Below are 25,419 nucleotides of genomic sequence, written 5' to 3'. Positions count from 1 at the left end.
AACCTCCGCCTCCCAGGTTCAAACTATTCTCCTCCCTCAGCCTCCGGAGAAGGTTGGGATTACAGGCACCTGCCACCATACCTGGCTAATTTTTGTATTTTTACTAGAGACGAGATTTCACCATGTTGGCCAGGATGGTCTCGAACTCCTGACCTCAGGTGATCCACCCGCCTTGGCCTCCCAAAGTGCTGGGATGACAGGTGTGAGCCACTGCACCTGACCACTAAGACATCTTTTTTTTTTTTTTTTGAGACAGGGTCTTGCTTTATCACCGAGGCTGCAGTGCAGGGGCGCCATCCTGGCTCACTGTAACCTCCGCCTCCCAGGTTCAAACTATTCTCCTGCCTCAGCCTCCGGAGAAGGTGGGATTACAGGCACCTGCCACCATGCCTGGCTAATTTTTTTATTTTTAGTAGAGATGAGATTTCACCATGTTGGCCAGGCTGGTCTCGAACTCCTGACCTTAGGTGATCCACCCGCCTCGGCCTCCCAAAGTGCTGGGATGACAGGTGTGAGCCACCGCACCTGACCACTTTTTTTTTTTGAGACAGGGTCTTGCTTTATCACCGAGGCTGCAGTGCAGTGGTGCCGTCCTGGCTCACTGTAACCTCTGCCTCCCAGGTTCAAACTATTCTCCTGCCTCAGCCTCCGGAGAAGGTGGGATTACAGGCACCTGCCACCATGCCTGGCTAATTTTTTTATTTTTAGTAGAGACGAGATTTCACCATGTTGGCCAGGCTGGTCTCGAACTCCTGACCTTAGGTGATCCACCCGCCTCGGCCTCCCAAAGTGCTGGGATGACAGGTGTGAGCCACCGCACCTGACCACTTTTTTTTTTTTTGAGACAGGGTCTTGCTTTATCACCGAGGCTGCAGTGCAGTGGTGCCGTCCTGGCTCACTGTAACCTCTGCCTCCCAGGTTCAAACTATTCTCCTGCCTCAGCCTCTCGAGAAGCTGGGATTACAGGCGCCCACCACCATGCCAGGCTAATTTTTGTATTTTTAATAGAGATGGGGGTTTCACCTTGTTGGCCAGGATGGTCTCCATCTCTTGACCTCAAATGATCCACCCGCCTCGGCCTCCCAGAGTGCTGGGATGACAGGCGTGAGCCACTGCACCTGGCCACTAACGTATCTTTAATAAGATCCGTCATCTGAGGCCGGGAGCCACCTCCCCTGTCTGGGCACAGGGAGGAGACACAGGCAGGAGCCCCTGGATACCAGCATTCACCCCTCCAGGGCTGAATTTACTCTGTCAGGAAGTTGCCCAATCCTGCTTGAATAGCTATAGCCTGAATTCTAATTATAGCAAACAGAAACACTGGCAGAAAAAAAAAAATGAGAACGGGGAACATGACAAGTTTCAAAGAAAGAATCTTTCAAGGAAAGTCTGCCGCGGGTTACGAACCTGCTGACCCCGGGATCCCAGCCCGTGGGAGAGAAAGGGGGTCTCTGACGGCCCCCTCCCCACTGCCAGATCCCCATTGGGTCTGACTTTCCGGGGTGGGGCCCCGGCTGGAGCTTATAAAACAGCTCAATCTGGGAGGACAACGTTCGGTTTCTCTTCGGGGAAGCTGCTTCTAGCACACACAGGGAAAATATCAGAAACATCCTAGAGACTACACCTTTCGTGCTGTTTCTTCCACACAGGACTTGGATCTGCATTTAAGGTACGGCAAGCAAGGGAGGCGGTGGATGGTGGGTTCCTAAATCCGTCCTGGCAGACACGGGGCATTCACTGGCACCGAACCGGTTTCCGCTGAGACCTGCCGTCCGTGGGTACCACACGGCACGTTCAACGGCCCGGTACCAAAGAGGGATGCTTGCGATCTCATTCATCGTTGGTAGGTGGCTCGCGTGCTGGAAGCCGTCATGTCATCTCAGACGCCTTGGGTTGAGAAAGGTGATAGCGTTAGAAGTAATGTTACTGTGTTTTCCGGTTTTTCGGCGTGCTTGCTAGAAAAATGTAAACACCCACACGTGCCTAGGGTTCTCTGTTTATTAGAAAGCCCGGATTCTAATAAACAGAGTTCTCTGTTTATTTAGAAAGCTAGTGAAAGAGCTCACGCCCAGGGTGGGCTGACTGCCAGCCGGGTAGCCGTTTTTGGGGCTGGGACCCCAGTCTTTTCATGCCGTTCTCAGTGGTTTTCAAAGGCTGGTGGGACTCAGAATGTCCCAGATGGCTGGTGAAACCTCAGGTCCCTCCTCGCAGCTTTATTCACAGTGGCCAAGAGGTGGTGTGAGCCCTCATACCCATCTATAGATGAATGAAGAAATATAATGTGGCCCATCCACACAGTGGAATATTACGCAGCCATGAAAAAGGAACAAGCAGCTTTATTCACGGTAGCCAAGAGGTAGAGAGAACCCTCATACCCCTGTATAGATGAATGGAGAAATATGTGGTCCATCCACACAGTGGAATATTACGCAGCCATGAAAAGGAACAAGCAGGTTTATTCACAGTAGCCAAGAGGTAGAGAGAACTCTCATACCCATCTATAGATGAATGGAGAAATATAATGTGGTCCATCCACACAGTGGAATATTACGCAGCCATGAAAAGGAACAAGCAGGTTTATTCACAGTAGCCAAGAGGTAGAGAGAACTCTCATACCCATCTATAGATGAATGGAGAAATATAATGTGGTCCATCCACACAGTGGAATATTATGCAGCCATGAAAAGGAACAAGCAGCTTTATTCATGGTAGCCAAGAGGTGGAGACAGCCCTCATACCCCCATCTATAGATGAATGGAGAAATATAATGTGGTCCATCCACACAGTGGAATATTATGCAGCCATGAAAAGGAACAAGCAGCTTCATTCAGTGGCCAAGAGGTGCTGTGAGCCCTCATACCCCTCTATAGATGAATGGAGAAATATAATGTGGTCCAAAAGGAACACAGCCATGAAAAGGAACAAGCAGCTTCATTCAGTGGCCAAGAGGTGCTGTGAGCCCTCATACCCCTCTATAGATGAATGGAGAAATATAATGTGGTCCATCCACACAGTGGAATATTACACAGCCATGAAAAGGAACAGGGCTTTGCCACAGGTGGCAATGTGGGTGAACACTGAGGACATCATGCTTCCTGAGAGAAGCCAGATACAAAAAGATACATAGTGTCCGTACGATTGCATTTATTCCCTATGTCCAGATACAGGTAAATCCACAGAGACAGAAAGTGGATGAGTGGTTGCCAGGGGCTGGGTGGGGGAAGCACGGGTCTTTAATGGACCTGGGGTCTCCTTTTGGAGTGACGACAATGTTCTAGAAGATAGAAGTGGTGGTGTGTTTTTTTTTGTTTTTTGAGACAGAGTCTCACTCTGTAGCCCAGGCTGGAGTGCAGTGGCGCGATCTCGGCTCACTGCAAGCTCCGCCTCCCGGGCTCAAGCCATTCTCCTGCCTCAGCCTCCTGAGTAGCTGGGACTACAGGCGCCCACCACTACGCCCGGCTAATTTTTGTATGTTTAGTAGCAATTTTGCATGTTTAGTAGAGTAGTAGAGATTCTGTATGTTTAGTATGTTTCGTATGTTGGTCAGGCTGGTCTCGAACTCCTGACCTCGGGCAGTCCACCCCCGCCTCCGCCTCCCAAAGTGCTGGGATGACAGGCGTGAGCCACTGCGCCTGGCCAGTGAAAATATTGATCAATAAATGTTAAGAGCACAGATGTCCCAACGTTCTCCGGTGTCTTCCTGGACCACAGCCCCTACAGGCGAGTGTGACTGTGCGTGGTGTGCCCAGCACACTTTGGACCGTGTGGCCACTGTGGGCACTCACCCCCTGGTCTCTTGGCTGAGCTGAACACAAACTCTGTCCGAATGGAGACTCTAGATACCGCCTGTTGCCTTGCAAGGCCTACTGATGCTAAAGCCATTTGGTTCTTTAAAAGATGGTAGGCTGGGCGCGGTGGCTCACACCTGTCATCCCAGCACTTTGGGAGGCAAGGAAGGGAGGTTTGCCTAAGGTCAGGAGTTCGAGACCAGCCCGGCCAACACGGTGAAACCCCTTCTCTACTAAAAATACAAAAATTAGCTGAGTGTGGTGGCGTGTGCCTCTAATCCCAGCTACTCAGGAGGCTGAGGCAGGAGAATGGCTTGAACCGGGGAGGTGGAGGTTGCAGTGAACCAAGATCGCGCCACTGCCCTCCAGCCTGGGCGACAGAGTGAGATTCCGTCTCAAAAAAAAAAAAGAAAAGAAAAGAAAGAAAGAAAAAAGAAAGAAAAATAAAGAGAAAAGAAAGCTATCACCCCACAGTACGGTGTAGGAGAACCAGCCTGTCTGGGACATCGGAAACAGTTCCAGCCCAGGAGGCTGAGGCCCTGCACCCCTTTGTTACCGTAACTGCAGCCACTTAAGAATTTCTGTCTGCGTTGACTCATAATTCTAATTAAACTTCCTTCCACTGCTTTGTCATCTGAGTTTCCCGCTGTGCCCCAGGGGATGAGTTTTACTGGTTTGTGGATACAGCCGGAGCCAAGAACGGACTGTCCGGTTTTTTTTTTGTTTTTTTTTTTTTTTGAAACGGAGTCTCGCTCTGTCATCCAGGCTGGAGTGCAGTGGCGCGATCTCGGCTCACTACAAGCTCCGCCTCCCGGGTTCAAGCGATTCTCCTGCCTCAGCCTCCCGAGTAGCTGGGATGACAGGCACCTGCCACCGTGGACTGGTTATTTTTTGTATTTTTAGTAGAGACGGGGTTTCACCATGTTAGCCAGGCTGGTTTTGAACTCCTGACCTCAGGCGATCCACCTGCCTCAGCCTCCCAAAGTGCCGGGATGACAGGCGTGAGCCACTGCACCCAGCCGGTAGAGGTTCTTTCAAAATGGAAAGGCTGACACACACACAGATGCATACACACACAGAAATGCACATACATGCACACGTATACACTCATGCAAACACCTTTGTACACATACATTCACACATGCATGCACATAAATATGCACTTTTAGGCACATGGAGGCACGCACACAGGCAGACTCATGCGTGTATACTGGTGTATGCACATGTGTGTATGCATGGAACGCACGCACAGATACATATGCATGAAAACACACACACACAGCCGGGCATAGTGGCTCACACCTGTAACCCAGCACTTTGGGAGGCCAAGGCAGGTGGATCACCTGAGGTCAGGAGTTCGAGACCAGCCTGGCCCACATGGCGAAACCCTGTCTCTACTAAAAAATACAAAAGGTTGGCTGGGTGCAGTGACTCACACCTGTAATCCCAGCACTTTGGGAGGTTGAGGCGGGCGGATCACCTGAGGTCAGGAGCTCGAGACCAGCCTGGCTAACATGGTGAAACCCCGTCTCTACTAAAAATACAAAATTAGCTGAGTGTGGTGGTGCCTGCTTGTAATCCCAACTACTTGGGAGGCTGAGGCAGGAGAATCGCTTGAATCAAGGAGGCAGAGGTTGCGGTGAGCCAAGATCGCGTCACTGCGCTCCAGCCTGGGCAACAAGAGCAAAACTCCGTCTCAAAAAAAAAAAAAAAAAAAAAAAAAAAAACAAAAATTAACTGGGCGTGGTGGCAGGTGCTTGTCATCCCAGCTACTCAGGAGGCTGAGGCAGGAGAATCACTTGAACCCGGGAGGCGGAGGTTGCAACGAGCCGAGATCTTGCCACTGCACTCCAGCCTGGGAGACAGAGCGAGACTCTATCACACACAGAAAAGAAAACACACAGACACGTATGTGTGCACCCAGATACACGCGGGCACACAAATGTACACAGATGGGCAGGCACACAGCCACGTATGCTTATAGACACGTGTGCACAGGCATGCACGCGGTCATGTGCAAACGTGCAAACAGACATGGCCAGTCCCCGCTGCCTGGCTCTCCGTTCTCCTCCAGCAGGCACCTCCGTCCTTCCCGATGACCCTCCTTTGGCTGACGCTGCTCCTGGTCGCCACGCCCTGTCTCCTGCAAACCAAGGAGGGTAAGGGCTGGAGAAAAAAATCGACCGTGGAGGGTGGGGGGGACAAACGCACAATGTCACCTGCTGTTCTTCGGGGAGACTTTCCACGTTGAGCTCATGGCAGAGTCTCGTGCGGCGGGTCAGGAATGACTCGGAGACCTCCTTGTACCCGTCGCCAAGTTCCCTGTAACGCAGCGTCTGGCACAACGGCAATACGATGTCACAGGCAGGCACCTGATGGTGACACAGACGCCATGTGAGGTCTTTGGATGAAAGTCGCACGCTGGGATCCGGAGTGCCAGTTTACCAAGTTTCAGTTTCCTGCACGGTTTATGTTATGGTTTTTTTTCTTTCTTTTTTGTTTTGTTTTGAGACAGAGTCTCACTCTGTCATCCAGGCTGGAGGGCAGTGGTGCGATCTCAGTTCACTGCAACCTCCACCTCCCGGGTTCAAGCGATTCTCCTGCCTCGGCCTCTCGAGTCGCTGGGATGACAGGTGCCCGCCACCACGCCCGGCTAATTTCTGTATTCTTTTTATAGAGACGGGATTTCGCCATGTTGGTCAGGCTGGTCTCGAACTCCTGACCACAAGTGATCCACCCGCCTCGACCTCCCAAAGTACTGGGATGACAGGTGCCCGCCACCACGCCCGGCTAATTTCTCTATTTTTTTTTTATAGAGACAGGATTTCGCCATGTTGGTCAGGCTGGTCTCGAACTCCTGACCACAAGTGATCCGCCTGCCTCGACCTCCCAAAGTACTGGGATGACAGGTGCCCGCCACCACGCCTGGCTAATTTCTCTATTTTTTTTTTTATAGAGACGAGATTTCGCCATGTTGGTCAGGCTGGTCTCGAACTCCTGACCACAAGTGATCCGCCTGCCTCGACCTCCCAAAGTACTGGGATTACAGGTGCCCGCCACCACGCCTGGCTAATTTCTCTATTTTTTTTTTATAGAGACGGGATTTCGCCATGTTGGTCAGGCTGGTCTCGAACTCCTGACCACAAGTGATCCACCCGCCTCGACCTCCCAAAGTACTGGGATTACAGGTGCCCGCCACCACGCCCGGCTAATTTCTCTATTTTTTTTTTTTAAGAGACAGGATTTCGCCATGTTGGTCAGGCTGGTCTCGAACTCCTGATCTCAGCTGATCCACGTGCCTCAGCCTCCCAAAGTGCTGGGATTACAGGTGTGAGCCACCGTGCCCGGCCTTTTTTTCATTCGTTTTTACTGTCTGCTATTGCAGCAGTTTCCTTTTAGCTTGAATTTCTTTTCATTTTAATTTGCTTTTCATTCTTTAACTTTTTTTTTTTTTTTTTGACACAGAGTTTCACTCTTGTTGCCCAGGCTGGATTGTAATACCGTGACCGTGGCTCACTGCAACCTCCACCTCCCGGGTTGCATTGATTCTCCTGGCTCAGCCTCCCAAGTACCTGGGAATACAGGCGCCCGCCACCACGCCCGGCTAATTTTTCTGTTTTTAGTAGAGACGGGGTTTCACCATGTTGACCAGGCTGATCTCGAACTCCTGACCTCAGGTGATCCACCCGCCTCGGCCTCCCAAAGTGCTGGGATTGCCAGCGTGAGCCACCGTGCCCAAGTGTGTAATCCCAGCACTTCAGGAGGCCAAGGCAGATGGATGATCATGAGGTCAGGAGATCGTGACCAGCCTGGCTAACATGGTAAAACCCCGTCTCTACTAAAAATACAAAAATTAGCCGGGCGTGGTGGCACACGCCTGTAATCCCAGCTACTCGGGCGGCTGAGGCAGGAGAATTGCTTGAACCCAGGAGGTGGAAGTTGCAGTGAGCCAAGATCACACCACTGCACTCCAGCCTGGGCGACAGAGCACTTTGGGAGGCCGAGGGGGGCAGATCACGAAGTCAGGAGATCAAGACCAGCCTGGCCAACATGGTGAAACCCTGTCTCTACTGAAAATACAAAAAAATTAGCTGGGCATGGTGACAGGTGCCTGTAGTCCCAGCCACTCAGGAGACTGAGGCAGGAGAATCTCTTGAACCCGGGAGACGGAGCTTGCAGTGAGCCGAGATCGCGCCACTGCACTCCAGCCTGGCGACAGAGCGAGACTCCGTCTCAAAAAAAAAAAAAAAAAAAAAAAAAAAAAAAAAAAGTCTGAGCATGGTGGCGTGCACCTCTCGTCCCAACTACTTGGGAAGATCCCTTGAACCCAGGAGGTGGAGGTTGCGGTGAGCTGAGATCGTGCCATTGCATTTCAGCCTGGGAGACAGAGCGAGACTCTATCTCTAAATAAATAAATAAATAAATAAATAAGTAAATAAATAAATTAGTAAATAAATAATAGTCTTATAAGAATTTTTTTCTCAGTGAGTTTGTTTGAAGGAATAAATTATGCTTCAAAGTTAGGGGAAAATAATGTCAGAAGTCTAAATGTTCTTCTGTTTTGGTCTTGCTTATCAGACCAAGGTTGTTGACCTTGATAACCACTGAAGATCCTTACAGTTTACAGAGTCATTTCCTCAAGTTTTCTAAGTGGCCGATCAGAGATAAACCCCTGGAGAAATATCTGATGTATGTTTCTCGCCTCGGGTGACCAGCAAAATGTGATAGAATATTGCCTTTTACCGGCCGGGCGTGGTGGCTCATGCCTGTCATCCCAGCACTTTGGGAGGCCGAGGCGGGTGGATCACTTGAGGTCAGGAGTTCAAAACCAGCCTGGCCAACACGGTAAAACCCCGTCTCTACTAAAAATACAAAAAATTAGCCGGGCGTGGTGGCGGGCACCTATTATCCCAGCTACTCGGGAGGCTGAGGCAGGAGAATGGCGTGAACCCAGGAGGCGGACCTTGCAGTGAGCCGAGATCGCACCACTGCACTCCAGACTGCGCGACAGAGCGAGACTCCGTCTCCACAAAAAAAAAAAGATTTGTGTGTATCTCTTCTAACTCCAACCTGTCACCGTTTTAGATCCAAATGCACCAATCAGGAATCTAAGGATGAAAGAAAAGGCTCAGCAGTTGATGTGGGACCTGAACAGAAACGTGACCGACGTGGAGTGTATCAAAGGCACCGACTATTCTATGCCGGTAAATCCTATTCTCTACGGTTGACCAACGAGACGTTTCCGTCTCCCGCAGGAATCTGAGAACCAGTACTGCTCCCGTCCCTGTTGTCATAAGTACCTGGGTTCTGCCCCGAAGCCAGCTGTGGGATTTGAAGTGAGTTTGGAGGGTCTGGTTCCCCATCCGCGGGATATCCAAGGTGGCACACACTGGACATGGTGGACGTGAAAATGAAACGAGGCTAACCTATGACTGGTGGAAAACCAAACCGCACGCTGGGTGCGGTGGCTCACGCCCGTCATCCCAGCACTTTGGGAGGTCGAGGCGGGCGGATCACCTGAGGTCAGGGGTTCGAGACCAGCCTGGCCAACATAGTGAAACCCTGTCTCTACTAAAAATAGGAAAATTAGCTGGGCGTGGTGGCTCATGCCCGTAATTCCCAGCTACTCGGGAGCCTGAGGCGGGAGGATCGCTTGAATCTGGGAAGCGGAGGTTGCAGTGAGCCGAGATCGCGCCACTGCACTCCAGCCTGGGCGAGAGAGAGAGGACCAGGCACCGTGGTTCACACCTGTAATCCCAGCACTTTGGGAGGTCGAGGCGGGCGGATCACCTGAGGTCAGGGGTTCGAGACCAGCCTGGCCAACATAGTGAAACCCTGTCTCTACTAAAAATACAAAAAAAAATTAGGTGTGGTGGCGGGCGCCTATAATCCTAGCACCTTGGGAGGCCAAGGCTGGTGGATCATTTGAGGTCAGGAGTTCGAAACCAGCCTGGCCAACATGGCAAAACCATGTCTCCACTTAAAATACGAAAATTAACTGGGCGTGGTGGCTCACGCCTGTCATCCCAGCACTTTGGGAAGCTGAGGCGGATGGATCACCTGAGGCCAGGAGTTCGAGACCAGCCTGGCCAATGTGGCGAAAGCCCGTCTCTACTAAAAATATAAAAATTAGCCAGGCGTGGTGGTGGGTGCCTGTCATCCCAGCTACTCGGGAGGCTGAGGCAGGAGAATCGCTTGAACCCGGGAGGCGGAGGTTGCAGTGAGCCGAGATTGTGCCATTGCACTCCAGTCTGGAGGACAAGAGCGAGACTTTGTCTTGAAAAATAAAAATAAAAATCAGCCAGACGTGGTGGCAGATGCCTGTCATCCCAGCTATTCAGGAGGCTGAGGCAGGAGAATCGCTTGAACCTGGGAGGCGGAGGTTGCAGTGAGCTGAGATCGCGCCACCGTGCTCCAGCCTGGGCGACAAGAGCAAACATCCGTCTCAAACAAAACAAACCAAAACAAAAAACAAAAGTGTGTGCTCAGGAAACATGGTTCTCATCCCGAAATCCTTCCAAATCCCCCAGCTTGTCATCACCTGCGTTCTCAGGGTTGGAGAACAGGGCCAGACCTCACGGGGCGGCCCAGGTGAGAATGTGAGCGATTTCCAAGTCAGTGTCTTGTGGTAAAGGAACACGTTTCCTTGAGAACCCATTTCGTCCCCTCCAAGTGCTATGTCTGTTCAATACAATTCAAATCACAGGCCTTTATGCGTCTGCTCGGGCCACCATTACAAAGTCCCACAGCCCAGGACGCCTAAACAACAGACATTGATTCTCCCACAGTCCTGGAGGCTGGAGGTCTGAGATCCAGGTTTGGGCAGGGCTGGTTCCTCCTGAGGCCTCTCTCCTGGGCTTGGAGACGCCGTCTTCTCCCTGTGTCCTCACAGGCTCGTCCCTCTGTGTGTGTCTGTGTCCTCATCTCCTCTTCTTATAACGACACCAGTCCTATTGGATCAGGGCCCACCCTAATGACCTCATTTTACCCGAATCACCTCTTTAAAGACTCCAGCTCCAAATACGGTCACAATTGAACATTAGGGCTTCTATATGTGATTTTGGAGAGTAGAGATTAAACAGTTTAGAACCCCAAGGCAATTTTACCATATACCGTGGCCAACTGACTCTCAAGTTTATCTAGAACCACAAATGTTGGGGGGAAAAAAAAAAACCTAAGGAAATTTTGTCCGGGCGCAGTGGCTCACGTCTGTCATCCCAGCACTTTGGGAGGCCGAGGCGGGCGGATCACCTGAGGTCAGAAGTTCGAGACCAGCCTGGCTAACGTGGTGAAACCCTGTTGTCTACCCAAACATATACTTTAAAAATTAGCCGGGCGTGGTGGCGGGCACCTGTAATCCCAGGTACTTGGGAGGTTGAAGCAGGAGAATGGCTTGGACCCGGGAGGGAGAGGCTGCGGTGGGCCGAGATCGCGCCACTGCACTCCAGCCTGGGCGACAAGAGCGAAATTCGACCTCAGGAAACATCCGAACGTCCTTAGCATCAAATTCAGCATGGTCTCCCCGCAGCCCTCACATTCCCGTGTCTCTCTCAGGCAATGAACGACAGCTATTGCCAGTTCGGAGCCATTTCCTTATGTGAAGTGACCAACTACACCGTCCGAGTGGCCAGTCCCCCGTTCTCCACGTGGATCCTCTTCCCTGAGAACAGTGAGAAAAATGTTCATTGTGTGTCTGTTCTTTCCGTCTGTTCCCTCCCTCTCTCCTCTCTCCCTCCCTGTGTCTGCCTTATCTGTCTTCCTTCCTTCCTTCTCTTTCTTTCCCTCCTGCCTCACTCCCTTCTTTCCTTCTCTTCTTCTCTCCTTCCTTCCTTTTTTCTTTCCTTCTTCCTTCCGTTCCTTTCCTTCTTCCTTCCTTCTCTTTCTCTTTCTTTCCCTCCTGCCTCACTCCCTTCTTTCCTTCTCTTCTTCTCTCCTTCCTTCCTTTTCTTTTCTTTCCTTCCTTCCTTCCTTCCCTCTTTCTTTCCCTCCCTGCCTCACTCCCTTCTTTCCTTCTCTTCTTCTCTCCTTCCTTCCTTCCTTTCTTTTCTTTCCTTCCTTCCGTTCCTTCCTCTTTCCTTTCCTTCTTTCCTTCCTTCCTTCTCTTTCTCTTTCTTTCCCTCCTGCCTCACTCCCTTCTTTCCTTCTCTTCTTCTTCCTTCCTTTCTTTTTTCTTTCCTTCCTTCCTTCTTCCTTCCTTTCCTTTGCTTCTTCCTTCCTTCCTTCCCTCTCTTTCTTTCCCTCCCTGCCTCACTCCCTTCTTTCTCTTCTTCTCTCCTTCCTTCCTTCCTTTTTTCTTTCCTTCCTTCTTCCTTCCGTTCCTTCCTTTCCTTTCCTTCTTCCTTCCTTTTCTCTTTCTTTCCCTCCCTGCCTCACTCCCTTCTTTCCTTCTCTTCTTCTCTCCTTCCTTCCTTTTTTCTTTCCTTCCTTCTTCCTTCCGTTCCTTCCTTTCCTTTCCTTCTTCCTTCCTTCTCTTTCTCTTTCTTTCCCTCCCTGCCTCACTCCCTTCTTTCCTTCTCTTCTCTCCTTCCTTCCTTCCTTTCTTTTCTTTTCTTTTCTTTCCTTCCTTCCGTTCCTTCCTCTTTCCTTTCCTTCTTTCCTTCCTTCCTTCTCTTTCCCTCCTGCCTCACTCCCTTCTTTCCTTCTCTTCTTCTCTCCTTCCTTTTTCTTTCTTTCCTTCCTTCCTTCTTCCTTCCGTTCCTTCCTTTCTTTCCTTTCCTTCTTCCTTCCTTCTCTGTTTCTTTCCCTCCCTGCCTCACTCCCTTCTTTCCTTCTCTTCTCTCCTTCCTTCCTTCCTCTTTTTTCTCTTTGCTTTTCTTTCTTTTCTTCTTCCTTCCTTCCTTCTTTCCTTTCTTTTCCTTCTTCCTTCCTTCTCTTTCTCTTTATTTCCCTCCCTGCCTCACTCCTTTCTTTCTCTTCTCTTTCCTTTCTCTTTTCTTTTCTTTCTTTCCTTCCTTTCCTTTCCTTCTTCCTTCCCTTTCTTTCTTTCCCTCCCTGCCTCACTCCCTTCTTTCCTTCTCTTCTCTCCTTCCTTCCTTCCTTTCCTTTTCTTTCCTTCCTTCCATTCCTTCCTTTCTTTCCTTCCTTCCTTCTCTCTCTTTCCTTCCTGCCTCACTCCCTTCTTTCCTTCTCTTCTTCTCTCCTTCCTTTTTCTTTCTTTCCTTCCTTCCTTCTTCCTTCCGTTCCTTCCTTTCTTTCCTTTCCTTCTTCCTTCCTTCCTTCCGTTTCTTTCCCTCCCTGCCTCACTCCCTTCTTTCCTTCTCTTCTCTCCTTCCTTCCTTTTTCTCTTTGCTTTTCTTTCTTTCCTTCCTTCTTCCTTCCCTTCCTTTCTTTCCTTTCCTTCTTCCTTCCTTCTCTTTCTCTTTATTTCCCTCCCTGCCTCACTCCTTTCTTTCTCCTCTTCTCTTTCCTTTCTCTTTTCTTTTCTTTCTTTCCTTCCTTCCATTCCTTCCTTTCCTTTCCTTCTTCCTTCCCTTTCTCTTTCTTTCCCTCCCTGCCTTACTCCCTTCTTTCCTTCTCTTCTTCTCTCCTTCCTTTCTTTTATTTTCTCTTTTCTTTCTTTTTTTCCTTCTTCCTTCCTTTCCTTCTTCCTTCCTTCTCTTTCTTTCCCTCCCTGCCTCACTCCCTTCTTTCCTTCTCTCCTCTCCTCTCCTTCCTTCCTTCCCTCCCTCCCTCCCTTCCTTCCTTCTCTCTGTTGCTCTTTCTCTTTCCCCTCTGTCTTTCTCTTTCTCTTTCTCCGCGTCCCGGGTTCAAGCGATTCTCCTGCCTCAGCCTCCTGAGTAGCTGGGATTATAGGCGCCCGCCACTATACCTGGCTAATTTTATATTTTCAGTCGAGATGGGGTTTCACCATGTTGGTCAGGCTGATCCAAACTCCTGACCTCGTGATCTGCCCGCCTCATCCTCCCAAAGTGCTGCGAGTACAGGGGTGAGCCACCACGCCCCGCCTTAAATAGAGATGGGGTGTTGCTATGTTACCTAAGCTGGTCTCAAACTCCTAGGCTCAAGTGATCCTCCCACCTCAGCCTCCCGAGTAGCTGGGATGACAGGCACCTGCCACCACGCCTGGCTAATTTTTGTATTTTTAGTAGAGACGGGGTTTCACCATGTTGGCCAGGCTGGTCTCAATCTTCCGACCTCAGGTGATCCGCCCGCCTCGGCCTCCCAAAGTGCTGGGATTATAGGCGTGAACGACTGTGCCTGGCCTCGAGTTAATTATTTTTAAGTTTAATAGATTCCCAGGGAGTTATGCTGAGTTGGAAAAAAAGAGCACGCCAGAGTGTAACACACAGAGTGATTTCATTTATACAATTGTCTTGAAATGGCAACATTTTATAAATAGAAAACAGTCTCCTGGTTTGCAGGGATATAAGCAGGAGCGAGAGCTGGAGAGAGGTGGGTTTGGCTGTAAAAGTGCTCCCTGGGGAGGTTCGGTGTGGGGGCTCACGCCTGTCATTCCAGCACTTTGGGAGGCCGAGGCAGGTGGATCACCTGAGGTCGGGAGTTCGAGACCAGCCTGGCCAACATGGTGAAACCCCGTCTCTACTAAATATACAAAATTAGCCGGGTGTGGTGGCAGATGCCTGTAATCTCAGCTACTCAGGAGGCTGAGGCAGGAGAATCGCTTGAACCCGGGAGGCAGAGGTTGCAGTGAGCTGAGATCGCACCATTGCACTCCAGCCTGGTCGACAGAGCGAGACTCTGTATAAAAATGAATAAATAAAAGAATGTCTAGGATCTCTCTGTATTATTACTATTTTTTTACAATTGCTTGTGTATCCTCCATGGTCTCAAAATACGAAAGGCACTCTAAAAAGCGATTAGAATTTCATTTATTTATTTATTTTTTTGAGACAGAGTCTCCCTCTGTCGCCCAGGCTGGAGTGCACTGATGCGATCTCGGCTTCTTGCAACCTCTGCCTCCCGGGTGCAAGAAATTCTCCTGCCTCAGCCTCCCTAGTAGCTGGGATGACAGGGGCCCAACATCACACCTGGCTAATTTTTTAATATTTTTATTAGAGATGGGGTTTCTCTATGTTGGCCAGGCCGGTCTCGAACTCCTGACCTCAGGTGATCCAACCGCCTCGGCCTCCTAAAGTGCTGGGATGACAGGCGTGAGCCACCACGCCCGGCTAATATTTGTATTTTTAGTAGAGACGGGGTTTCACTACATTGGCCAGGCTGGTCTCGAACTCCTGACCTCAGGTGATCCACCCGCGTGGGCCTCCCAAAGTGCTGGGGTGACAGGTGTGAGCCCCCACACCTGGTCCCGATTCGAGTTTTCTTTTATGTTTGTGAACCCAGGTGGGACGCCTCGGGCAGGCGCGGAGAATCTGACCTGCTGGGTTCATGACGTGGATTTCTTGAGCTGCAGCTGGGTGGTAGGCCCGGCGGCCCCCGCTGACGTCCAGTACGACCTGTACTTGAACAATCCCAAGTAGGTGTGCCCTTGGGCAGGTCGGGCTGTCCCCGGTGCAGGCCTTCGGGGCACGGTCGTCCCGCAACCTTACCGCTTACCACAGCAGCCACGAACAGTACAGGTGCCTTCACTACAAAACGGATGCTCGGGGAACACAGATCGGGTGTCGGTTCGATGACATCGCTCGACTCTCCCGCGGTTCTCAAAGTTCCCACATCCTGGTGAGGGGCAGGAGCGCAGCCGTCAGTATCCCCTGCACAGATAAGTTTGTCTTCTTTTCACAGATTGGTGAGTAGCCCACGACATTCCCTCCCACCCTCAGCTCTGCGAGGCCACGGTTTTAGCCTCAGGCCACATCCCACGGACCGGGTGGGCCCACACATAGACACTGGCCTCTCGCATTTCCAGAGGCTGCACGTTGGAGGTCAGGGTGCTGGCCGACTGGGCTCCTAGGGAGGTCTCCTCCTGGCTTGGAGAGGGTCATCTTCTCACTATGTCTCATATGGTAGAGAGAGAGAGATGAAGTTCTGGGGTCTCTTGTTAGAAGGGCACTCACACCGTCATGGGTCCTGTCACGGGTCATAGGATCCCCTGTCACGGGTCCCATCATGAGTCATAGGAGCCCCCATCGTGGGTCCCATCATGGGTCATAGGAGCCCCCGTCATGGGTCCCACCAAGAGTTAGGGGACCCCTGATCATGGGTTCCACCCTGAGTTATGTGATCCCTTATCATGGGTTCCATCATGGGTCATAGGACCCCTCCCAGCATGGGTCATAGAACCCCTCATTATGGGTTCCATCATTGGTCATAGGATCCCCTGTCATGGGTTCCATCAGGGGTCATAGGATCCCCCATCATGGGTCCCATCACAGGTCATAGGATCCCCCATCATGGGTCCCATCACAGGTCATAGGATCCCCCATCATGGGTCATAGGATCCCCTGTCATGGGTCCTACCATGAGTTATGAGACCCCTGATCTTGGGTTCCTCCATGAGTTATGTGATCCCTCATCATGAGTTCCATCATGGGTCATAGGACCCCTCCCAGCATGGGTCATAGGATCCCCTGTCATGAGTCCCATCATAGGTCATAGGATCCCCCATCATGGGTCCCATCATGGGTCATGCAACACCCCCATCATGGGTCATAGGATCCCCAATCATAGGTCCCATCATGCATCATTGGATCCCCCATCATGGGTTCCACCATGAGTCATGGGATCCCTCATCATGGTCCCATCATGGGTCATGGGACCCCCCCATCATGGGTCATAGGATCCCCCATCATGGGTCCTATCATGAGCCATGGGATCCCCCCCATCATGGGTCATGAGAGCCCCCATCATGGGTTCCATCATGAGTCATAGAATCCCCCATCATAGGTCATAGGATCCCCTGTCACGGGTCCCACCTTGGGTCATAGGATCCCTCATTATGGGTTTCATTATGGGTCACAGGATCCCTCATCATGGGTCCCATCATGGATCATAGGATCCCTCATCATGGGTTCCATCATGGGTCATAGGATCCCTCATCATGGGTTCCATCATGGGTCATAGGATCCCTCATCTTGGGTTCCATCATGGGTCACAGGATCCCTCATCTTGGGTTCCATCATGGGTCACAGGATCCCTCATCATGGGTTCCATCATGGGTCATAGGATCCCTTATGGGTCCTATCATGAGTCATGGGATCCCCCGCAACCATGGGTCATGGGAGCCTCCATTGTGGGTCATGGGAGCCCCCATGATGGGTCATGGGAGCCCCCATCATAGGTTCCATCATGAGTCATGGAATCCCTCATCATGGGTTCCATCACGGGTCATGGTACCCCCCCATCATAGCGGTCCACCCTCATAACTTCAGCCCACCCCAGTCACCTCCCAAAGGCCCTACCTTCTAACACCGTCCAACCAGGGGTCAGGGCTTCAACACAGGAATTTGGGACAGGAGGACACACACTTTCAGTCCACAACATCCGAGCTCCGGGGAACCTCCCAGGTGGTGAGAATGTCAATATGCCCAGAGCGGACGTGCCCTGACCCCACGGGGAGGGTGCTTGGATACCTTGGAAGAGGAGGGAGAAATGAGGAAGAGGAGGAGAAGGACAAGGAGAAGAGAAGGGAGGAGAGGAAGAACATGAGCAGGGGGAGGAGGAGGAGAAGGAAGAAAAGAGGAAACAGGAAAAGGAGGAGGAGGAGGAAGAGAAGAAGACGGAGGGAAAGGAGGGGGAGGAGGTGGAGATGGGGAGGGAAGGAGGAGGAGGAGAAGAAAGAACAAGAGGCAGAAAGAAGGAGGAGGAGGAGAGGGTGGAGGAGGAAGAGGAGGGAGAAGAGAGGAAGGAGAATGGAGAGGAGTAGGAGGGGGAGGGAGGGGAAGACAGAGAAGGTGGGGTATAAGGGTAGTGAGCTGAGGAGGGGGAGGAGGAGGAGAAAGGACAGGAGGAAGAGAGGGAGGAAAAGGAGGGGGAGGAGGGTGGTGGTGGAGGAGGGGAGAGGGTGGAGGAAGGAGAGCAGGAGAGGGAGGGACGAGGAGGGGGGCAGAAGGAGTGGGAGGAGAAGGAGGAGAATGGGCAAGGGAGGAGGAGGAGAGGGAGAAAAAGGAGGGGGTGGAGGGAGGAGAAGAGAAGAGAGGAGGAGGGAGAAGGAGGGGAGAGGATGGAGGAAGGGGAGCAGGAGGGGGAAGAAAAAGGAGGAGGAGGGGCAGAAGGAAGAAGGAGCAGGAAGAGAGGAGGAAGAAAAAGGAGGAGGAGAATGGGCAGGGGAGGAGGAGGAGAGGGAGGAAAAGGAGGGGGAGGAGGGTGGAGGGGGAGAAGGGAAGAGAGGAGGAGGGAGAAGGAGGGGAGAGGATGGAGGAAGGGGAGGAAAAAGGAGGAGGAGAGGCAGAAGGAAGAAGGAACAGGAGGAAGAAAAAGAGGAGAAGGAGGAGGAGAATGAGCAGGGGAGGAGGAGGAGAAAGGAGAGGGGAAGAGGAGGGTGACAAGGAGAATGGGGAGGAGAGAGAGAAGGGGTAGAAAAAGGAGGGAGAGGAAGAGGAGTGGAGGGGGAGGAGGGTAGGGAAGGGGAGAAAGAACAGGAGAGCAGGAGGAGGGGGAGAAGGAGGCGGGGGCCAGGGCTGGACTTGCTTCCAGGGGCCCAGGGGAGACCCAGACAGACAGCCGGAGACACAGGGCTGCGCTGGCCTGAGAATGTGGAAGTGCCTGGGGTTCCCTGGACGTGGAGGATGCCCTGGGCCGCTGGGAGTGGTGGGATATCCCCTTAGGGGGCTGAGGTGGGGATGGGCGGGAGGAGAGAAGCCGGGAAGTGGCAGCTCCAGAAGGATATGTACAGGTCAAAAGTGCAGGAGTCTCTGGAGGGCCCATCCTGAATGCTGCGGAGAGGGCCCTCAAGGCTGCAGTGGGCTGTAGGCGGGCAGAGGGGGCATGGGGAGTGGGGGTTGGCGCTGGGCAGGGGTGGGGAGTGGGCCAGGCTGCCCAGCGGGGCTGAGCCCAGAGATGGAGGGGGCAGGGACAAAGATGTGCACCTGCCAATCCTCAGAAAAGCTGGTACTGAAGTGACCAAAAGGGTGGTGCTCAAGGCTGCTCCCAGGACAGTGGGGTTCCCAGGATGCAAATCCTAAGGAGGGTCACTTCCCCCAGCGCCCCCAGCACGGCTCAGTCCTGTGTGAAGTATCTCTAGAAAAAAAAAAGAATTGATTTTTACTGCTAAAAGTGCTTTTCTCATTGTTAGAGAGATTAACTCCACCCAACATGACTGGAGAGTGTAATGAGACACATTCCTTCATGCACTGGAAAATGAAAAGTCATTTCAATCGCAAATTCCGCTATGAGCTTCGGATCCAAAAGGTAAACCGTTCACCCGTTCCCCCCACCACCCCCGCCCTGGACATCCCTGATTTTTGGGAAGTTGCACTCTGGGGCCTTGGGACGGGCAAAAAAATCTCTGATAACGCCACAGAACGCAGGGATCGTTAAAAAAAAGAAAAAGAAAAAAGGCCGGGCGCGGTGGCTCGCACCTGTCATCCCAGGACTTTGGGAGGCCAAGGCGGGCGGATCACAAGGTCAGGAGTTTGAGACCAGCCTGACCAACATGCTGAAACCCCGTCTCTACTAAAAATACAAAAACTAGCCAGGCGAGGTGGCGGGCACCTGTAGTCCCAGCTACTCGGGAGGCTGAGGCAGGAGAATGGTGTAAACCTGGGAGGCGGAGGTTGCAGTGAGCCGAGATCGTGCCACTGCACTGCAGCCTGGGCGACAGTGTGAGACTCTGTCTCAAAAAAAAAAGAACAAAAATTTTAGACCTTATGTGGTCTCTTGTGTTTTATTTCTATTATTTTTATTGTTGTGTGGTTATTTTTATTTTTTTCTTGAACTTTCTGTTTTCTTTTTTAGTGATCTACAGATTCAATGCAAGTTACTCAAATATTTTTGATCCACGGGTCGTTGGATCGCACGTGTAACGCTTGTGGATACAGGGGCCCAGTGGAACATAAATATTTATTTATTTATTCATTTACTGAGACATTCCATTCCGTTCTCCATTCCATTTCATTCTCCATTCCATTCCGTTCTCCATTCCATTCTCCATTCCATTCCGTTCCCCATTCCATTACGTTCTCCATTCCATTCCATTCTCCATTCCGTTCCCCATTCCATTCCGTTCTCCATTCCATTCTCCATTCCGTTCCGTTCTCCATTCCATTCCTTCTCCATTCCGTTCCGTTCTCCATTCCGTTCCGTTCTCCATTCCATTCAGTTCTCCATTCCGTTCCGTTATCCATTCCGTTCCGTTCTCCATTCCGTTCTCCATTCCATTCTCCATTCCATTCCGTTCTCCATTCCATTCCGTTCTCCATTCCATTCCGTTCTCCATTCCATTCCATTCTCCATTCCATTCCGTTCTCCATTCCATTCCATTCTCCATTCCATTCCGTTATCCATTCCATTCCGTTCTCCATTCCGTTCTCCATTCCGTTCCGTTCTCCATTCCGTTCCGTTCTCCATTCCGTTCCGTTCTCCATTCCGTTCCGTTCTCCATTCCGTTCCATTCTCAATTCCATTCCGTACTCCATTCCATTCTCCATTCCATTCCATTCTCCATTCCATTCCGTTCTCCATTGCATTCCATTCCGTTCTCCATTCCATTCTCCATTCCATTCCGTTCTCCATTCCATTCCGTTCTCCATTCCATTCCGTTCTCCATTCCGTTCCGTTCTCCATTCCGTTCAGTTCTCCATTCCGTTCCGTTCTCCATTCCATTCCGTTCTCCATTCCGTTCTCCATTCCATTCTCCATTCCATTCCGTTCTCCATTCCATTCCATTCCGTTCTCCATTCCATTCCATTCTCCATTCCATTCCGTTATCCATTCCATTCTCCATTCCATTCCGTTCCCCATTCCATTCTCCATTCCATTCCGTTCTCCATTCCATTCCGTTCTCCATTTCATTCCATTCTCCACTGCATTCCATTCCGTTCTCCATTCCATTCTCCATTCCATTCCATTCTCCATTCCATTCTCCATTCCATTCCGTTCTCCATTCCATTCCATTCTCCATTGCATTACATTCTCCATTCCATTCCATTCCATTCCGTTCTCCATTCCATTCCATTCTCCATTCCATTCCATTCCATTCCATTCTCCATTCCATTCCATTCTCCATTCCATTCTCTATTCCATTCTCCATTCCATTCCATTCCATTCTCCATTCCATTCCCTTCTCCATTTCATTCCGTTCTCCATTCCATTCCGTTCTCCATTCCATTCTCCATTCCATTCCGTTCTCCATTCCATTCTCCATTCCATTCCGTTCTCCATTCCATTCCGTTCTCCATTCCATTCTCCATTCCATTCCCTTCTCCATTCCTTTCTCCATTCCATTCCTTTCTCCATTCCATTCCGTTCTGCATTCCATTCCGTTCTCCATTCCATTCTCCATTTCATTCCGTTCACCATTCCGTTCTCCATTCCATTCCATTCTCCATTCCGTTCTCCATTCCATTCCGTTATCCATTTCATTCCGTTCGCCATTCCGTTCTCCATTCCATTCCGTTCTCCATTCCATTCTGTTCCATTCCATTCTCCGTTCCATTCCATTCCGTTCACCATTCCATTCCATTCCATTCTCCATTCCATTCCGTTCTCCATTGCAATCCATTCCGTTCTCCATTCCATTCCATTTTCCATTCCATTCCATTCTCCATTCCATTCCATTCCATTCCGTTCTCCATTCCATTCCGTTCTCCATTCCATTCCGTTCTCCATTCCATTCCATTCTCCATTCCATTCCATTCCATTCCGTTCTCCATTCCATTCCATTCTCTATTCCATTCCATTCCATTCTCCATTCCATTCCCTTCTCCATTCCATTCGGTTCTCCATTCCATTCCGTTCTCCATTCCATTCTCCATTCCATTCCGTTTTCCATTCCATTCCATTCTCCATTCCGTTCTCCATTCCATTCTCCATTCCATTCCGTTCTCCATTCCATTCTCCATTCCATTCCGTTCTCCATTCCATTCTGTTCTCCATTCCATTCCCTTCTCCATTCCATTCCGTTCTCCATTCCATTCCGTTCTGCATTCCATTCCGTTCTCCATTCCATTCTCCATTCCGTTCTCCATTCCATTCCATTCTCCATTTCATTCCATTCACCATTCCGTTCTCCATTCCATTCTCCATTCCATTCCGTTCTCCATTCCATTCCCTTCTCCATTCCATTCCATTCTCCATTCCATTCCATTCCATTCTCCATTCCATTCCATTCTCCATTCCGTTCTCTATTCCATTCTCCATTCCATTCCGTTCTCCACTCCATTCCATTCCATTCTCCATTCCATTCCGTTCCATTCCATTCCGTTCTCCATTCCATTGCATTCTCCATCCGTTCTCCATTCTCCATTCCATTTCCCATTCCATTCCGTTCTCCATTCCATTCCATTCTCTCTTCCATTCCATTCCGTTCTCCATTCCATTCTCCATTCCATTCCATTCTGTTCTCCATTCCATTCCATTCCATTCCATTCCATTCCATTCTCCATTCCATTCCGTTCTCCATTCCATTCCATTTTCCATTCCGTTCTCTATTCCATTCCGTTCCCCATTCTCCATTCCATTCCCCATTCCATTCCGTTCTCCATTCCATTCCATTCTCTCTTCCATTCTCCATTGCATTCTTCCATTCCATTCCATTCTTCTCCATTCTATTCCGTTCTCCATTCCATTCCATTCTCCATTCCGTTCTCCATTCCATTCCGTTCTCCATTCCATTCCGTTCCATTCCATTCCGTTTTCCATTCCATTTCGTTCTCCATTCCATTCTCCATTCCATTCCATTCCATTCTCCATTCCATTCCATTCCATTCTCCATTCCATTCCATTCTCCATTCCATTCCATTCCATTCTCCATTTCATTCCGTTCTCCATTCTATTCCATTCTCCATTCCATTCCGTTCTCCATTCCATTCCGTTCTCCATTCCGTTCTCCATTCCATTCCATTCTCCATTCCGTTCTCTATTCCATTCTCCATTCCATTCCGTTCTCCACTCCATTCCATTCTCCATTCCATTCTCCATTCCGTTCTCTATTCCATTCTCCATTCCATTCCGTTCCGTTCTCCATTCCATTGCATTCTCCATCCGTTCTCCATTCTCCATTCCATTCCCCATTCCATTCCGTTCTCCATTCCATTCCATTCTCTCTTCCATTCCATTCCGTTCTCCATTCCATTCTCCATTCCATTCTGTTCTGCATTCCATTCTCCATTCCATTCCGTTCTCCATTCCATTCCATTTTCCATTCCGTTCCCCATTCTCCATTCCATTCCCCATTCCATTCCATTCTCTCTTCCATTCTCCATTGCATTCTTCCATTCCATTCCATTCTCCATTCTGTTCTCCATTCTATTCCGTTCTCCATTCCATTCCATTCTCCATTCCATTCCATTCTCCATTCCGTTCTCCATTCCATTCTCCATTCCATTCCGTTCTCCATTCCATTCCGTTCTCCATTCCATTCTCCGTTCCATTCCATTCCGTTCTCCATTCCATTTCGTTCTCCATTCCATTCTCCACTCCATTCCATTCCATTCCATTCCGTTCTCCACTCCATTCCATTCCATTCCGTTCTCCATTCCATTCCATTCCATTCCATTCTCCATTCCATTCCGTTCTCCATTCCATTCCATTCCGTTCTCCATTCCATTCCATTCTCCATTCCATTCCGTTCTCCATTCCATTCCGTTCTCCATTCCATTGTCCATTCCATTCCATTCTCCATTCCATTCCGTTCTCCATTCCATTCCATTCTCTCTTCCATCCTCCATTGCATTCTTCCATTCCATTCCATTCTCCATTCTATCCGTTCTCCATTCCATTCTCCATTCCATTCCATTCTCCATTCCATTCCATTCTCCATTCCATTCCATTCTCCATTCCGTTCCGTTCTCCATTCCATTCCATTCTCCATTCCATTCCGTTCTCCATTCCATTCCCTTCCATTCTCCATTCCATTCCGTTCTCCATTCCGTTCCATTCTGTTCTCCATTCCGTTCTCCATTCCATTCCGTTCCCCATTCCGTTCTCCATTCCATTCCGTTCTCCATTCCATTCCATTCTCCATTCCATTCCATTCCATTCTATTCCATTCTCCATTCCATTCCATTCTCCATTCCATTCCGTTCTCCATTCCATTCCATTCTCCATTCCATTCCATTCCATTCTCCCTTCCATTCCATTCTCCATTCCATTCCGTTCTCCATTCCATTCCATTCTCCATTCCATTCCATTCCATTGACAGAGTCTTGCTCTGTCGCAACAAAGTGCTGGGATTACAGGTGTGAGCCTCTGGGCCCAGCCTATGTGTTATATTTAGTATTTTATTTTATTTTGTTATTTCATTTCATTTATTTATTTTTTTTATGTTTTTTAATTTTTGGCCAGGCGCGGTGGCTCAAGCCTGTAATCCCAGCACTTTGGGAGGCCGAGACGGGTGGATCACAAGGTCTGGAGATCGAGACCATCCTGGCTAACATGGTGAAACCCCGTCTCTACTAAAAAATACAAAAAATTAGCCGGGCGAGGTGGTGGGCGCCTGTAGTCCCAGCTACTTGGGAGGCTGAGGCAGGAGAATGGCCTGAACCCAGGAGGTGGAGCTTGCAGTGAGCTGAGATCGGGCCACTGCACTCCAGTCTGGGTGACAGAGCCAGACTCCATCTCAAAAAAAAAAAAAAAAAAAAAAAAAATTTTTAATTTTTAAATTTTTTTTAATGTATTGTATTGTATTGTGTCGTATCGTAGTGTAGTGTAGTGTAGTGCATTGCATTGCATTGCCAGAGTCTCGCTCTGTCGCCCAAAGTGCTGGGATTACAGGTGTGAGTCTCCGGGCCCAGCCTATGTACTATATTTAGTTTTTTATTTTTATTTATTTATTTATTTATTTTTGAGATAGAGTCTTACTCTTGTCACCCAGGCTGGGGTGCAGTGGCACGATCTCAGCTCACTGTAACCTCCGCCTCCCAGGTTCAAGCGATTCTCGGCTTCAGTCTCCTGAGTAGCTGGGATTACAGGTGCCTGCCACCGCCCCTGGCTAATTTTTTTTGTATTTTTTAGTAGAGACGGGGTTTCACCATCTTGGCCCGGCTGGCCTCGAACTCCTAACCTCGTGATCCACCCGCCTCAGCCTCCCAAAGGCCTGGGATTACAGGTGCGAGGCACCGTGCCTGGCCATATATTTATTATTTATGCTCAAATACTGATTATTTCATATGCAGTTTTTCTGTAAGTCTATATCTGCTCAAAAACATTAGGTCTATGAATTTCTTTTATATTACCAAGTAGTTTTGAGCCCATGTTTTTTTTTTTTAAGAAAATAAATACAGCACAGACTTCTTTCTTTCTTTCACTGATGAGGGAGCAGGCGTAGCTGCAACCAGAGGCGGAGTCCTAGCTAGTCTGGTGCTGCACCCCCCCCAGTTCGTTGGCCTGGCATAGGCTGTCTGTGGCTACCCCTGGGTGCATCCGGAGGCAGTCTGAGAGGACAGTGGGTCTTGTTTGTCCACAGGCCTCACGAAGCCCCCTCCCACCAGGGTCTTGCCACAAGGGCTTGTACACCGTAAGAAACCTTTTGGGCCGGGCGTGGTGGCTCACGCCTGTAATCCCAGCACTTTGGGAGGCCGAGGCAGGCAGATCATGAGGTCAAGAGATCAAGACCATC

At 50.1% G+C, this 25,419-nt stretch overlaps 1 protein-coding gene across 3 annotated transcripts in view; it reads left to right on the top strand.

The window, feature by feature from the left end:
- Window positions 1–1,388: 1,388 nt before the first annotated feature.
- The window catches only part of LOC126946851 (interleukin-3 receptor subunit alpha), a 39,201-nt gene continuing 15,170 nt past the window's right edge, over window positions 1,389–25,419 (top strand). The window contains exons 1-7 of one of the 3 annotated variants that reach the window (XM_050777543.1): window positions 1,389–1,669; window positions 5,866–5,947; window positions 8,874–8,992; window positions 11,343–11,457; window positions 15,090–15,222; window positions 15,308–15,492; window positions 18,937–19,052. In XM_050777543.1, coding sequence (XP_050633500.1) covers window positions 5,884–5,947; window positions 8,874–8,992; window positions 11,343–11,457; window positions 15,090–15,222; window positions 15,308–15,492; window positions 18,937–19,052 — 732 coding nt within the window. In that variant the 5' untranslated portion in view covers window positions 1,389–1,669; window positions 5,866–5,883. Of the gene's footprint in view, window positions 1,670–5,862; window positions 5,948–8,873; window positions 8,993–11,342; window positions 11,458–15,089; window positions 15,223–15,307; window positions 15,493–18,936; window positions 19,053–25,419 lie in introns of all 3 variants that reach the window. The other 2 variants (XM_050777544.1, XM_050777542.1) reach the window with 2 other exon arrangements.

The sequence above is a fragment of the Macaca thibetana genome, chromosome X (genome assembly GCF_024542745.1).
Source record: "Macaca thibetana thibetana isolate TM-01 chromosome X, ASM2454274v1, whole genome shotgun sequence".
Classification (NCBI taxonomy): domain Eukaryota; kingdom Metazoa; phylum Chordata; class Mammalia; order Primates; family Cercopithecidae; genus Macaca; species Macaca thibetana.
This window is presented reverse-complemented; position numbering and strand designations above follow the sequence as displayed.